The following is a 14,421-nucleotide window of genomic DNA, read 5'->3' on the forward strand; positions in this document are numbered from 1 at the left end:
ATAGCACTTTGTCGCCAGCACAGAGTGCACAACTAACCTTGATATTGTCATCTTTAGCTGACACAAACTCAAAATAGTGCCTGTATTTCCAGCTAGAAAATGAGCATCTCTCTCCTCCCTCCACTGTTTATGTTTGTGTTGCTCTGTGCTATTATTGTCGTCATGAGGGACTTAATTGTTGCTTCGGCCAGACGCAAGAAGAAAGCAAAAATATACCTTTTTACTGAGGAAAATGACAAAAAAGTAACACACAGTGACTTGGAGATATATATGTAATTGTAAATTTATGAAGACCATTTTGAGTTCCTGATTTCCATTAAATGATGTGGCATCCTTTTGTTACTAATGCATTACCCAGTCCATATCAGTGTCTGAGTGTCTGAGGCCACAGTTTGCAGCCAAGATAGCCCGTATTGCCCACTCTGGGTTGAGAATGATGAATTGCTGCCCCAAGTGGAGGAATTCAGGTATCTCAGGATCTTGTTCGCAAGTGAGGGAAGAAAGGGGCTGGGGATTGACAGATGGTTTGGTGCAGCAGCTCCGACAATCGCTTTTTAAATGATAATGATAAATAGTGACAAGTCGTTCTGAGGCAGAAGTTATATGTCAGTCACAAGAAGAAACTGCAATAATTTTTTGGCAGGCTGAAAGCTGCATATTATCAGTTATGTTTCTTTCTATTTTAGCTGTTTTAAATGACTGTTTGAGTTGTAATACCTATACCTGGATAGGGCCACCCTTCTATCTTATTTGTATTTTTATGATCATTGTTTGCTCTTACCGTGTTCCCTTTTTTTGTTTTTTTGGCCTTATTTGATAAGTTACAGTGCAAAGACACTCAGCAAATGGCCACAGGTCGGGATGTGAACCTGGGCTGTCTGCACCACCATGTGGTGCACAGTCGCCTGCTCAGCTGACAAGCCACCCTGGCACCCCTTTGGTGTTTAATCTGTTTTAAAACAACCAGTAGACTTAATTCAACATGTACACTTGGTGTTCTACCAATAAAAGCTAATTAGGTTTGCAGCCCTGGTGTGCTTAACCCTGCACTTTTCTTTGTTAAGTGGATTAACCTGATCTAGCTTCACCACACCCTTTTGTGTTAGCACTGTCTTGATCAGGTAACCTCAGTTACATGATCCTAAGATACCACTTGTGGGAGATGTTGCCCTCTACTGACAGGATGTGACAATCTGTCGTGAGATGTGTTTGGCCAGGCTGAGACTTAAACGATAAGGTTAGAATAAATGTCAGCTCTGAACAACATGAACAGGAGTTCCTTGTGGAAAAAAAATCCAAAATATAACTTTTCTTGATGAACACAAAAGAAGAGGCAAAGCCACAAGGGAGAACACAACAGAGAACAGAGCAAGAATCAGATAATATATATATACACACACTGGAGGAGGAACAGGCAACAGGTGGGAGAGCAGCTGAAACTAATCACAGAAAAAGAAACATACAACTAAACTCAAAGCACATGAAACAAGAGACAATCAAAATAAGACAGGATGTGACTGAACAGGGAGACAAAACCAGCTAATCTAAAATAAAGAAACTTTACAGTGTTAAAATGATATATATTTAAAGGATGAAATCTAGATTTAATAGTGCTAAGTGCCACAGAAATCAGGAGTATATCAGTACCTTGACTGGATGCTAATTTGAAATTCACAAACACATTCCAAGCTCATTCAAATAAATCAGGATGTTTGGCCATTCCTTTACTTTACTCAGCAAGTTGACCAGTCTACATCAATAATTCTTCTAAATCAAACAGACAATAGAAAAGAAAGTGTCCAAATATATGAAAATAACTTTTAAAACACAGATGAGTTTTCTGGCTTAGTGTCTGAAAATTAGGCCTTCAACTTGTCAAGCATCATAGCTGTGCTCAGTGAGCAGTTACTAGAACTAAAAAGAAATATTAGATCAGAAAAAAAAAACAGGTACACATGCAGATAACAGGACTGCACAGTGTTGACTTCCAAAGGTGATGATAGCAGTAATCAATGCACTGAAAGGAGATTCAGCACAGTGAAAGTGTCATATGGTGTCCAAGCTACTAGAAAGCCAATGACCATCATGACGCACATGCATCTCACGGCTCTTACAGTCTTCTGGCTGTAATCCTGTTACTGGGCTGTGAAGTAAAATGTTTAAGATCAGATTCTATGATCAACATGTGCAACACAGATTAGTAAAGATTTGATTGAAAAGCAACTGTAATGTAACTCTCTTTGTTTGACATAAACAACTTATGTATTTAAACATACATAAGTTGTTTAATTTATAACTAACTTCACTTTTTTTTTCTTTTTTTTTAAAACTTTATTTTTAAACAGTTTTATAGTCTTACAAAGGTGAACACAACATAGGAATTGAATAACATATAGAACACTGAACAAATGGGTCACCGAGGGAGAGAGACAGTGGTGTATCACAAAAAAAGAAGAAAAAAAAAAAAGGGCAAATAATGTTCCAAATAGCACCGGGTTACAGTAAAACTTATTGAGGTCCCAAGGGGAATGAATGGGATTGTAGGTTGGACGCACCTGCTAAGAACGTGGAGACCCCTGTGTGAAAATTTCAGTAATGTCTTATTATCTGATATCAAGTCACCTTTATCACAAAGTATAGCAGAGGGAAAATAGAGCGAGAGAGAGAGAGAGGTGAGAGAAAAAAAAAAAAAAACGAAAAATAAATAATTACTTCACAGTATTTTTACATTTGCATATTTTAACCATTTTGACCAGTATTTTTCGGCCTTGTTGCTTTGAAGTCTCAGGGAGTAGGTGAGCATCTCCATATCACATATTTCTTTTACAGTGGCAGACCATTCTTTCAGTGTTGGTGGGCTCCCACTAAGCCATTTCCTTGTTATTGCTTTTTTCCCTGCTATCAGTAGTATTTTCAGAAGGTATTTCTCTGGAGAGTTGAGTTCAGTTGGTAAATTACATAAATATATAGTTTGAAAGTTAAAGTCAATTCCAAATCCAAGAATTATTCTTATCTCTTTGGCTATCTTTGACCAGTAGGAATGAATCAGTGGGCATCCCCAGAAAACATGAAAATGGTCTGCCATCACATTGTTACATTGTCTCCAACAATGCCCAGAATCAGTTCTGCCAGTCTGAGAGTATGTTATTTTGGGGGTTATAAAAAACCTAATGATATTTTTCCATGAATATTCCCTCCATAGCCCTGAGCTGGTGGTGGTGGAATTAATTTGGCATATGTTTAGCCACTCATTGTCTGTCAATGTTATTTTGGCCTCCTTCTCCCACTTATTTTTAATGTGTAGTGTTGATGTTTTATTGTATGCTTCTAGGCATGCATATATTCTGGATAGTCTCTTCTTATTGGATTTACCCTTATAAGTGTCAGTAAAAATATTAGCTAAATCCTGATCGTTTCTTTCTAGTATTTTAACATTTTTATTAAAGTGATGCCTGAGCTGTAACTATCTGAAAAAGTCACACTTGTCAAGGTCAAATTTTTCTTGTAAACGTTGGAAGCTTTCCAAGTCGGTTCCAGAAGAGATCACAAAGTATGACGTAATACCTTTTCTGGTCAATTCCTTGAATCTGGAATCAAGCTGTGCGGGTCTAAAGTCCTTACCATATTCAATCCATCTAAATAGCCATGTTCTCCTCTCTGTGAGGGGGTTGCGGAATTCTCTAAACCAGGTGTTGAGAGGGGCTTTTGTAAAAACACACAACTTTTCTGAATATGTATTCTTGAGGTGCTTATCTCCCAGCAGGGCTTGAAGGGGGATGTCTGTTTGATTTACTTCTAGTTCTTTCCATTTTGCATCATACCCCTCTTCACACCAATAAGCAGCATACTGCAGTTGTGCTGCTTTGTAGTAAGTTTCCAGACATGGGAGTGACATTCCTCCTTTATCTTTTGGTAACTGTAAAGTTTTGTAGCGTACCCTCGGTTTCTTGTTCTGCCATATAAACCTAGAGATGGATCGGTTCCACTTATTAAACTGCTTGGTAGGGATTTCCACTGATAAGGATTGAAAAAGAAATAATAGTTGGGGTAATACAATCATCTTTATTATTTATATGCGGTTATATATGTCAAGTGTCAAAGGGGCCCACCTGTCCAGATCATTTTTAATTTTATTAGTCATGGTACCATAATTTGTTTTATATATTTTGTTTAGATTTTTGGTAATGTTATTGCCTAGGTATTTCAGGATCTTTGTTTTCCATTTAAATTTGAGCATTTTACTTATATCTTCTTGGGGTGAGTAGTTAAAGGAGAGGGTCTGGGTTTTTTCTATATTCAGCTTATAGCCCGAGTGGAGTCCAAATTGGTGGAGGCAGGACATGAGGTTGGGTAAACTAAAATCTGGGTCAGATAAGGTCACCAGAATATCATCGGCATATAGACATGTTTTGTATTCTCTTCCCTTAAATAGGATTCCCTTGATTTCTGGGTCTTCCCTAATTTTTTGAGCAAGTGGTTCTATAAAAAGTGCGAAGAGAATGGGGCTCAGTGGGCATCCCTGCCGGCAGCCTCGTTCCAGAGGGATTGTATTTGTAAGGCTGCCATTTATTTTAATCCGGGCCACCGGCAGATTGTATATTGACTTCAGACAACTTATGATTGTATTACTGAAGCCAAAACGTAGTAAGACCAGATATAAGTATTCCCAGCGTACAGAATCAAAGGCTTTTTCTGCATCGAAACTAATTGCCAGGGATTTCATATTATTCTTATTCACAATGTCAATAAGGTGTAGTGCCCGCCTCACATTGTCCTGTGTACGTCTATTTTGATGAAGCCTGTCTGGTCTGTATCGATCAGATCAGGGATAATATTTTCCAGTCTGTTAACAATTATTGAAGCGAACATTTTATAATCGGTGTTCAAGACAGAGATGGGCCGATATGAATTACACTCCGTTTTATCTTTTCCCGGTTTTGGTATTATAGAAATTATTGCTTGTTTCCAGGATGGTGGGGTCTCGCCCCCTTTAAGCACGTGGTTAAAAGATTTTAACAGCAAAGGTGTTATAGACTTCCTAAAGGTCTTATACCATTCAGCTGGTAGTCCATCTCCGCCTGGTGTCTTGTTTGCCTTCAGTTTTGAGATGGCTTTATCAATATCCGTTTGTGTTATTTCTGCAGTTATCCCTTTATTTTGATCTAGGCCGATTGAGGGCAGGTCCAAAGAATCTAGATATTGCTTTACCAATGAAAGCTCGGTTAGTTCGGGTTGACTATATAAATTCTTATAATATATTTCAAAAGACTTATTAATTTCATCCGGTGTGAAGCACATCTGATTGGTAACCGGGTTTTTAATTTTATAAATGGATCTGTCTAATTGTTGCTTTTTGAGTCGCCAGGCCAATGTTTTTTTTGCTCTCGGTCCATTTTCGTAGTAGGTTTGTTTAATATATTTGAGTTTAAGTTCCACTTTGTCATCAAGTTTCTTATTTAATTCCTCTTTTATGGTTGCAATTTGCTCTAGTAAGGTAGGGTCTTTGGTCTCAATATGCTTCTGCTCTAATGTGTCTAGTTGTTTAGTCAGGTAATTGAATTGCTCGGATTTTTCCTTTTTCTTCCTTGATGCCCACATTATGCTTTTTCCTCGCAGTACTGCTTTTGCAGCGTCCCATAGGGTACTCGGAGACACTTCTGTGTTATCGTTAAATTCTACATATTCTGCGAGTTCTTTGTTAATGAATTCCTTAAATTTATTGTCATTTAACAGAGCTGTGTTAAGTCTCCATATTGTTGTCTTAGGTTGAACTTCTAAATGTAGTTTCAGGTATACTCCAGAATGGTCGGATACATCCCTAGTGCCAATATTACAATCTAGGATTTTGTGTCTGTCTGCTCGGAAGAAGAAGAAATAGTCGATTCGTGAGTAGACGGCGTGGGGGTGAGAAAAAAAGGTGAACTCCTTGGTTGATGGGTGGCATTCCCTCCATACATCAATTAGGCCTATCTTTTGGATCATTTTTTTAATATACAATGATTCAGAGTTAATTTTTTTAATTGGGTTTGAGGAGTCCAGGGAGGGATGCAGTTGTACGTTCCAATCCCCTCCGCATATCAAAACACCTGAGGTTTCTGCCACTATGAGATCAAATATTCTGTCAATTAGTGTTTTGTCGTGACCTGGTGGCCTGTATACATTGAGTAGAGTTACTTCCTTTGAGTCTAATGTCCCCCTCACCAAAACAAAATGCCCTTCCTTGTCCGTGATCTGTTTAGATAACCTAAAGTCTATCCTATTTGCAATTAGTATTGCAACACCCCTCGTATGTCCATTTGTATGAAAAGAGTAAAATGTCTTTTTAAACCCCATTTTTTTAAATTTCTCATGGTCTTCTTTTGTTAGGTGGGTTTCTTGCCAGAAGATAATGTGTTGCTGTTCTCTCTTCATCTTAGCTATGAGCTTTCCTCTTTTGATTGGGTTTTGTAACCCATGCACATTAAGAGTTATTATTTTATATTGTTGGTGAAACATAAATCTTTAAATGAAATAGTTCCCTCTATCTTACACATCCAGGGTGACCTTAACATTTGAACATGGATAAAAAATAAAACCAATGAACTTGTAACTTGTGAATGTCCAAATAAAGATAGTGAAAAAGCGACTTCCAAGACAAAATGACTCATATGAGAGTCTAGGTTGGAGAGAAAAGTCCCCGGAAAATGGGGGGTCTCTCCAGTGCAAACTGGCATTGCTCGGTAATGAGTATAAGCTCAGTGCACAATCAGAGCCTTTAAACAAGCACCCAAAACAACGGTCTAATCTTGTAATCTGTGTGTAACGATAACTGGCGTCTATCTTGTTAACATTAGCAAAGACAGGGTGAGAGATGGTTAAGGTGAAATCTGACAGTGTCTCTTTATGCAAATATTCCGTTTTTAGTCCATACGCTGGATTAAGGCACTATGATTGCAAATCTTACCACAAGGAAGTTACATGAATGAGTTTATCTTGGCGGAGGGGCTGTGTCCCCGGCATCATGACGAAATCCGCTGAGTTTTTTCCGTGCTCTTTCTCCGTGCGTATCTGGGTTCGGTCGTTTGGCCTCCACCCTCTCCCAGGACATCTGCCCAGTCTCTCCATCGGTGGTGTCGTGGGGGGATTGTCATTACTGTTGTAGTCAAGTGTGAGACCCCTCTTCTTTAGATCCTTTATGGCCTCATCTGCGCTGTTATATGTAACCGAACCACTGTCAAAAAACACACGGAGCTTTGCCGGCGGTGGGGTTTGAAAGGGGAGACCTTTTTCTTTCAGAAATTTTCTGATGGGGGCATAAGCTTTCCGCTTCTTTTGGGTCTCTGCCGGGTAGTCATGGTCAAAGTATACACGTTGCTGATTGAGGCGAATCTCTCCTTTCTTCCATGCAGAGCGAAGCACTAAATCCTTAGTTCTGTATGCCAAAAAATAAATCACGACGGAGCGGGGGTTGGCATTCTGCGGTGGTTTGGGGCCCAAAGCACGGTGGCAACGTTGTATAGCCAGATCGTTATCCTGAAGTGACAGCTCAGCCTTGATAAAACTTTCAATAAACTCCAATAAATTCTCACCCTCTGTGTCTTCAGGAATCCCGTATATACGTGTAGCACCCCACCGCTTTATATTGTGTTCTGACCGGGAACCCCAGGATTGACCAAACTAGGTGGGGTGTGGGTCCGATGCAAAGTGGATACCACGAAGGTTCACTTGTGGACAATGATGTGATGACTATTAAGAAACTTAAATCACACACTATTTAAAATAACACTGACTCAGATGACTCTTTAACTCCAAAACTGAACATTTACTGAACGTGAACGCAAGATAGAAAACCACACTTTTAAATGCAAAATGTAAGACACAAATGAAACACTAAAACACTTGTATTCTTATAATACCAGTAAAAATAGTGAACTCAACCTTAGCTTTTCCCGATCAGTCCGAATGGATTAGGCTTATAAGGGTTAATTCTGACTACTCCGTCATTCAAATATACCCAGTCACTTAACAGTACTCATACATGGGCCCCACACACACGCTCGCATTCACACAAACGTTGCAGGCCTGATTGTTGTGTGCTGCAGCACAGTGGCGAAACTCCTCTTCACTCACTGAAAGCTGCACCAGAAACGTCTGACTTACAGTTCCGCGTTGCGAACCAGCTCACCCTCTCGTCCCCTCCGGACGACAGTCAACCAGTTCTCGTCTGCAGTCTGTTTCCGCTCAACACTCGCCACCGACAGGGCAAAGAAGATGGCGCTCGTCACCGCGACGAGCTCCTGCTAGCCGTTAGCTGCTAGCCGCCGATGCTGATGCCTCGCTCTGAATCACCGTCGTCTGCGGCTGCACAGCTGTCGGGCAGGTGGTTTCCCAACGCCTCCTACTAACAGTCACTGGATAGTATTTACTAGTCAGTTCTCTTCTGTTAGTTTATCGTGTGCTAGCGCGCTCCGAGCCAACACTGCTGCGTCTGTTCTCCGGTTTTCTCTCTTCTCCTCTCCTTTCTCTCTCATCACACCCAGCCAAATACAACAGGTAGACCTGCACAGACCACCTTCACTGACCACTCAGAAAATACGAACTAAGAGTGTTAGCTCTGTTACATTCAGCAACTTTGTAAGAAAACATTATATTTACATAACATTATTCCTCTTCAATTACACAATACACATTATATGCAAAGTACATTACACTCCTGTTAACTTTGCTTTTATGACCAAAGGAATTAAGCTTATTTAACCCCCATTTTTCCATCCGGGCTACATACGGATGTTATTTCTTCGTGAGCGTGCTTCTAACTCAGTCAGCTTGGTTTGAATTTTATCTTGATTGCTTGTGGTTTGGGACAGCACCTCTTTCGCCACCGCAGTCCATTCCTCCATTTCTGCCACTCGTTTTAACGACTCCACCGCTTTGTCTCTGGTCTCCTTCATGTCGGTCGCAATTGCGTTTAGCTTTTCGTTAACCTCCTCTTTGAAAATGGTTAGATCTCTCTTCATGTCGCCGGAGAGGTTGTCACGAAAGCAGCTTAGTTCTTCTTTCACGTCTGTGCGAATGGCTACAATCTCTTTGTGGATGGCTTCAATGCTAGCTTGGAGGCCTGCCATAGCCATGTGTTGGTCGTTTACGTCTTCGTCGGCTTTCCCTTTAGAGTCTCTCTCGCCTGTTTCTTGTATCTGGTTTGATTTACAGTTACCTTTTAGTGTCTTACCCCTTCTCATCATAAATTTATGAATTCAAAAATGTCAATACAGCTTTGGCGTAGGGGAGCTAATCAGCCGTGTTGGGAGCGCTCGTTCAGTGCGTCTGTTCACCTCGGCGCCATCTTGGGAAGTCCTAACTTCACTTTTAACTAACTTTCAGTGCAAAGACTGTGGTGAGGAAGACAAGAGACATAGAGACATCCTATCCCAGCTGAGCTGACATAGGGTGAGAGGCAGGGTATGCCCTGTACAGGACCCCTGCCTGTCTCAGGGCTACAACAGGGAGACAGACAACCATTCACACTCACATTCACACCTATGGGCAATTTAGAGTGACCAATTAACCTAACCTCAGTAATTTAATTTCTTTGGACTGTGGGAGGACATGCCCATGCTACAGTATTGTTTGGTCTGCTCATGCTGTGTCACGTCCTGGGCCGTTTGCCCAGCGTTTTGTGTTTAGTTTATTTCCTGAGCTTCTCCTCCCAGTATGTTTGTCTTGTTCCCCGTGTTGTGACTCGTCTGCATGTTCCTTGGTTTATCACTTTCTGTTTTATTTTGCCAGTGTGATTTTCCCTGTGCTTTGCGTTTAGTTGGCTTCCTCTGTGTTATTAGTTTCATTTGCCTCACCTGCTGTGCCCTGCTGTTTCCTCTTCCCCTGATTACCCATTGTTTATTTAAGCCCTCAGTTTCCATGTGTTCTTTGTCGCGTCATTGATGTTGTGTACCTACGTGTCCCCGTGTTCCAGTGTTTCCTGTGCTCCCTTCGTCTTCCCCCCAAAAGGTTTTGTATTTCTTTTTGTCCGGTCCCAATAAATACCTTTAAGTTATACCCATCTCTGGAGTCCTACGTGTTTGTCCTTCCTCGCCCATTTTCCTCCCCGGCCATGACATGCTGTTGGCAAACTGCAGAAAATACGGGTGGTAGGTGCTGCTTACATTGGTAGGTGGCTGCCATGGATGTATAACTCAACTTGTGGATATAAATGATATGCTATTTTTGTGCAATTAGAATAAAATGATTCTTTCATATGGTGTTGTAGGTACATAAAGGCAAAAAAAAGGACATTTTGGTTTTAAAACATAATTTTAAAAACAGAGGTCAAATGTGACATATTTTACATCTTTATGCAGTACTTTCTATATGCTGAAAATGCACACTACACTTGTAAGAATCATAGTTTCAAAGTTATAAGGCTTTTTGTTTATTTTCAAACATTCAATCATTAATCATTAATGACCTTGAAGACCTTGGTGGATGTAAGCCAAATTTCAATGGATTGAACATGAACATGACCCCATTCTACACCCCTACAAAGTTTTATCAGAATTCATTCAAAATATTTTGAGTTATTGTGTTAAGAAACAGAATGATAGAATGACATGCACACATGCAAAATGACCTAGACCAGACAGACATAATCCAAGTTGCAAGTTGGCTTCTACCTTGAAGCTTTTCACATGTTTCAAGTGTGTACTGACCAAGATTTCAACAACTAAACACTGACTGTAAAACAATTGCTACTAATCTTACATGACTGTGTTTTTACAACACATTCTGTTCTTACTTTGTAACAGAAAATTTACAAAAGATTACTATAAGTGTGATTATAGTGTGATGGCATATATATTTACTTAAACAATCATTTTCTTGAGAGTTAAGGGGTTAAGTATATTAAATATCGCACAGATTGTGAAAATGCTCGAGTTCAAACTATTTTGGGCTACATAAAAACACAAATTGATTCAACCTGAAATATTGAATATTGCAGTTTTGGATGCAGCTAGTCATAATATGCATCAGCTGTTATCTTATCTTCTCTTATCTGCTCATGAAACACATTAGGGCTTGTAATTTAATTTCAAATATTCCTTAAATATGCAGAGTTCTTCTTTGGTTTTAGGCAGCAGATAATCAAACCAGCATGTAAAGGTTCAGAGTTAAACAACCACACCAGTATGTTTCTTTTTCATGCATGCATTTATTCTCTACTCAGTTCTTTTTTTTTTTTCTTTTTCATATAATGCATAAAAATAACACCACTGGTAAACCAGTAAAATATATGCTCTCCCACATGAAAACAATCAACATGTGACTGGACATTCATCAGGTAAAAGTGTCACATTTCAGCAGGTTTACAAGTTGAGGTGTTTTTAGATTATGAGGTCACTCATATTCACTCATTCACATTCGCAGGAACACAGACACACTTGCTGCACAAGATAACCTCAACAGAAAATGCCTTTCCTCTTCTGGTAGTTCACAGATAAGATAACTTAGAATTCCTTAGTGCTTTTGATCCAGAGTCCCTTTGTTAAATCCATTTGGCAAAAATTTTCTCTAATTGGATCTTTTGAAATCTGGAAACAATCTGTAATGTCCATAAATCTGAAGATGCCATCACGGTTAAGACACAGAGGACACCTCTGTCTTGCTTGCTGAAACTGAGGTCTCATCCTCCACCATGCCGCCCATTCCAATAGTGGATAGCATACAGTTACGGAACTGAAAGGCAGAGTAAAAACAGAAACTCAGGAAACACAGTTCAAGATTGAAAAAGTGAGAAGAAAGCAAAGAGAACATATATAGAACCAACCTGTTTGTTCATGAGCACGTAGATAATAGGATTGTACAAGGCAGAGCTCTTTGCAAAGAAAGCAGGGAGGGCTGCAGTCAGGGCACTGAAGGAGGCTCCCTTGTTCAGGAAAATCCAACCAGCAAAGCTGGCATATGGTGTCCAAGCTACCAGGAAGCCCAAGACCATCAATATACACATACGTGTCACTTCCTTCTCAGCTTTCTGGGTAGAAGCTGAGTCCTGCTGCTGTGCTGCTGCCTGTGAAGTTTTGTAAATGTAAAAAAAAAAAAAAAATCAGCAAGGTTCATATATGAATCCTGTGTAGTTTTGTAGTTAAAACTGTAATCAGTGATAGTAAAGTCCAATAAATTCTAAAGTAGTAGTAGTGTTGTTATTTTAGACTGATATATATAGTGTAAATAATGTAAATATTCTAAGAACTTCAAACTTCACTTACAGCTTTGACTGTCATCACAAGGCTCCCATAAGTGAAGAAAATGATGAAGACAGGAACAAAGAAGTGGACAACAAACATGTAGATGACATAAGACTCATTGTTGAAGCCTGGAGCCAGTGTGTAGTAGTCAGGACCACAGGAGCACTGCATTCCCTCTGGAATGTACCTGTGTAAGATTTAACAATTTTTAAATCATCCATAATATTTAAAGACTGTTTTGGTGGGGGGTTTTGCTGTTTTTAAAAGTGCTCTTAAACTACAGTGAGTACCTGGACCAGCCAAAAAGTGGAGGTGCAGCACAAGCCATTGCCATGATCCATGTGAAGAGTACTCCAGCACCAGCATGAGATCCAGTGAACTTGAAGCTTCCCATGGGTTTGCAGACAACAATGTATCTCTCAACAGCCAGAACAACAAGTGACCAGAGAGCAACCTCACCTGTAGACAGAAAAGGTAAGTTATTGATTTATATTGTATACCCGATCCTGAAAAGGATCTTGCTTCTTCTTTCTTACCTCCAAGTGTGGCCATGAATCCCTCAATAGCGCAGAAGGTGGGTCCAAGAATGAAGTAGCCATTAAGAGCTGACGTGATGGTGATGGTGAATCCAAAGCAGCACATGATGAGTCCAGCCACAGCCAGGTTGACCAGGATGTAGTTGAGAGGTTGCCGGAGCTTCTTGTTCTGAGCAGTTACGAACAATGTCAGACCGTTGATGGGAGTTCCGGTGCAGATCAGGAAGAACATGTAGAAAGCTAGAACTTTGTAAATTATCGGGTCTACCATATAATACTGAGTGTACTCAAAAGGGCTTCTAACAATCCCAGTCCTGTTGGACATGGGTATGTAGAAGTTCTTGCCCTCAGTGCCATTGGGCTCAATTCCTCCATCCCAAACCATCTTTGCTTGTCAGCTCTTCTGTTGAGTCTGCGTAAGGAGTCTACTGGTGTAGTTGGTGACAAGGTTCAGTGTTGCACACTGTGGTTTTTATACCTCTCAACTAACCCTCATGTCATATAGGCAAAATGGGATTACAGGATTGTGAGGTAGTGCAGAGCTAAAAGGTCACTAATTAATCTTAACAACGGATAGACAGGATGGGGTCCAAACTAATTTGCTCCACTTTCCAAGCCCAGAGGAATTCTCTTAATCCGGACTCAAGAAAGGGAATTAAGTTCCCAACTGCTTTTAAAGCTTGAAGAGACATTAATCAAGAGCAAACACACAAATCATACCTGAAATATCTGTGTATAAATTAACATTAATATGTGTACTGATTTTTCAGTTTTAAATATGGACAGCTAGATAAAATGATACAGCAGATGATGCTCAGAGATGGTGTGCTTCAAATAGAGGCATCTGTGTCCTTTCACATGACCTATGAATGTGTTGAAACAAGTCCCCAACCAGCAATTTATTAATCAGATTTATTTCTATTCCAGTTCATTATGGCTACTGTCTTTCCTAGATTGCTTAACTACACTACATTAAATATTTTTGTGTTTAATATTTCAGACAAGACCAACAATTAAGCACGCTTGACCCTCAGCGTCCGTCTCCATATGGAGGAACTGGGTGTCATTATCCTGATTGGATTAACCTCTGTGTCTCACCTGTTGCAGCCTGACTGTGATGTGGCAAAAGCTTAATGTCACAAGTCGGAAAGAAAATGTTCGGTAAAGACTGAGCCAATTTGCTATCTTCTCTAAGCTACTACAACACCATCAGTGGCCGTGAACATCCAATTTCAATTAGCCTTCTGTTTATTTGAAAGATAGAAGTGATGATTTGGCTGATGATGCAGAAACCTTTTTATTTCACTGTTGAACAGTTCAGGTCAAGCAGTTTGCCATGCTCTGTTTATTTCAAGTGAAATGTGATGCGCTATGATAATTAATGTTGTTTATTTTAAATTTGCAATATAATTTATGGTTAGTTTAATGTTGGGTCTGGCTAATTAACGTAAATATTCATATTACTATGACTTTTGCTTGACTTCTTTATATTAAGTGCCCTTTGGATGCTTAAAATGGAACTTGTCCCCCTATTTATTTATATTATAGAGGTTGAACTGGGTAATTCTGACTCCCTTCTGACACTGAGCCTTCTGTGTCACTTCTTTTATTGCATCATATTTATTTTATTCCTTGTTTTTTATGTTTATGTCTTATTCTATTTTATTCAT

General features: G+C 39.7%; 1 protein-coding gene across 1 annotated transcript; it reads right to left on the bottom strand.

The window, feature by feature from the left end:
• Positions 1-10,819: 10,819 nt before the first annotated feature.
• On the bottom strand, positions 10,820-13,343 carry LOC115780580 (green-sensitive opsin-like). The gene is made up of 5 exons (XM_030729847.1): positions 12,752-13,343; positions 12,506-12,674; positions 12,237-12,402; positions 11,798-12,037; positions 10,820-11,706 (listed from the first exon to the last, which is right to left on the bottom strand). The coding sequence occupies exons 1-5, from the start codon at positions 13,134-13,136 to the stop codon at positions 11,608-11,610; spliced, it is 1,059 nt and encodes a 352-aa protein (XP_030585707.1). The 5' UTR covers positions 13,137-13,343; the 3' UTR covers positions 10,820-11,607.
• Positions 13,344-14,421: the final 1,078 nt, after the last annotated feature.

Source organism: Archocentrus centrarchus, chromosome 5 (assembly GCF_007364275.1).
Source record: "Archocentrus centrarchus isolate MPI-CPG fArcCen1 chromosome 5, fArcCen1, whole genome shotgun sequence".
Classification (NCBI taxonomy): Eukaryota; Metazoa; Chordata; class Actinopteri; order Cichliformes; family Cichlidae; genus Archocentrus; species Archocentrus centrarchus.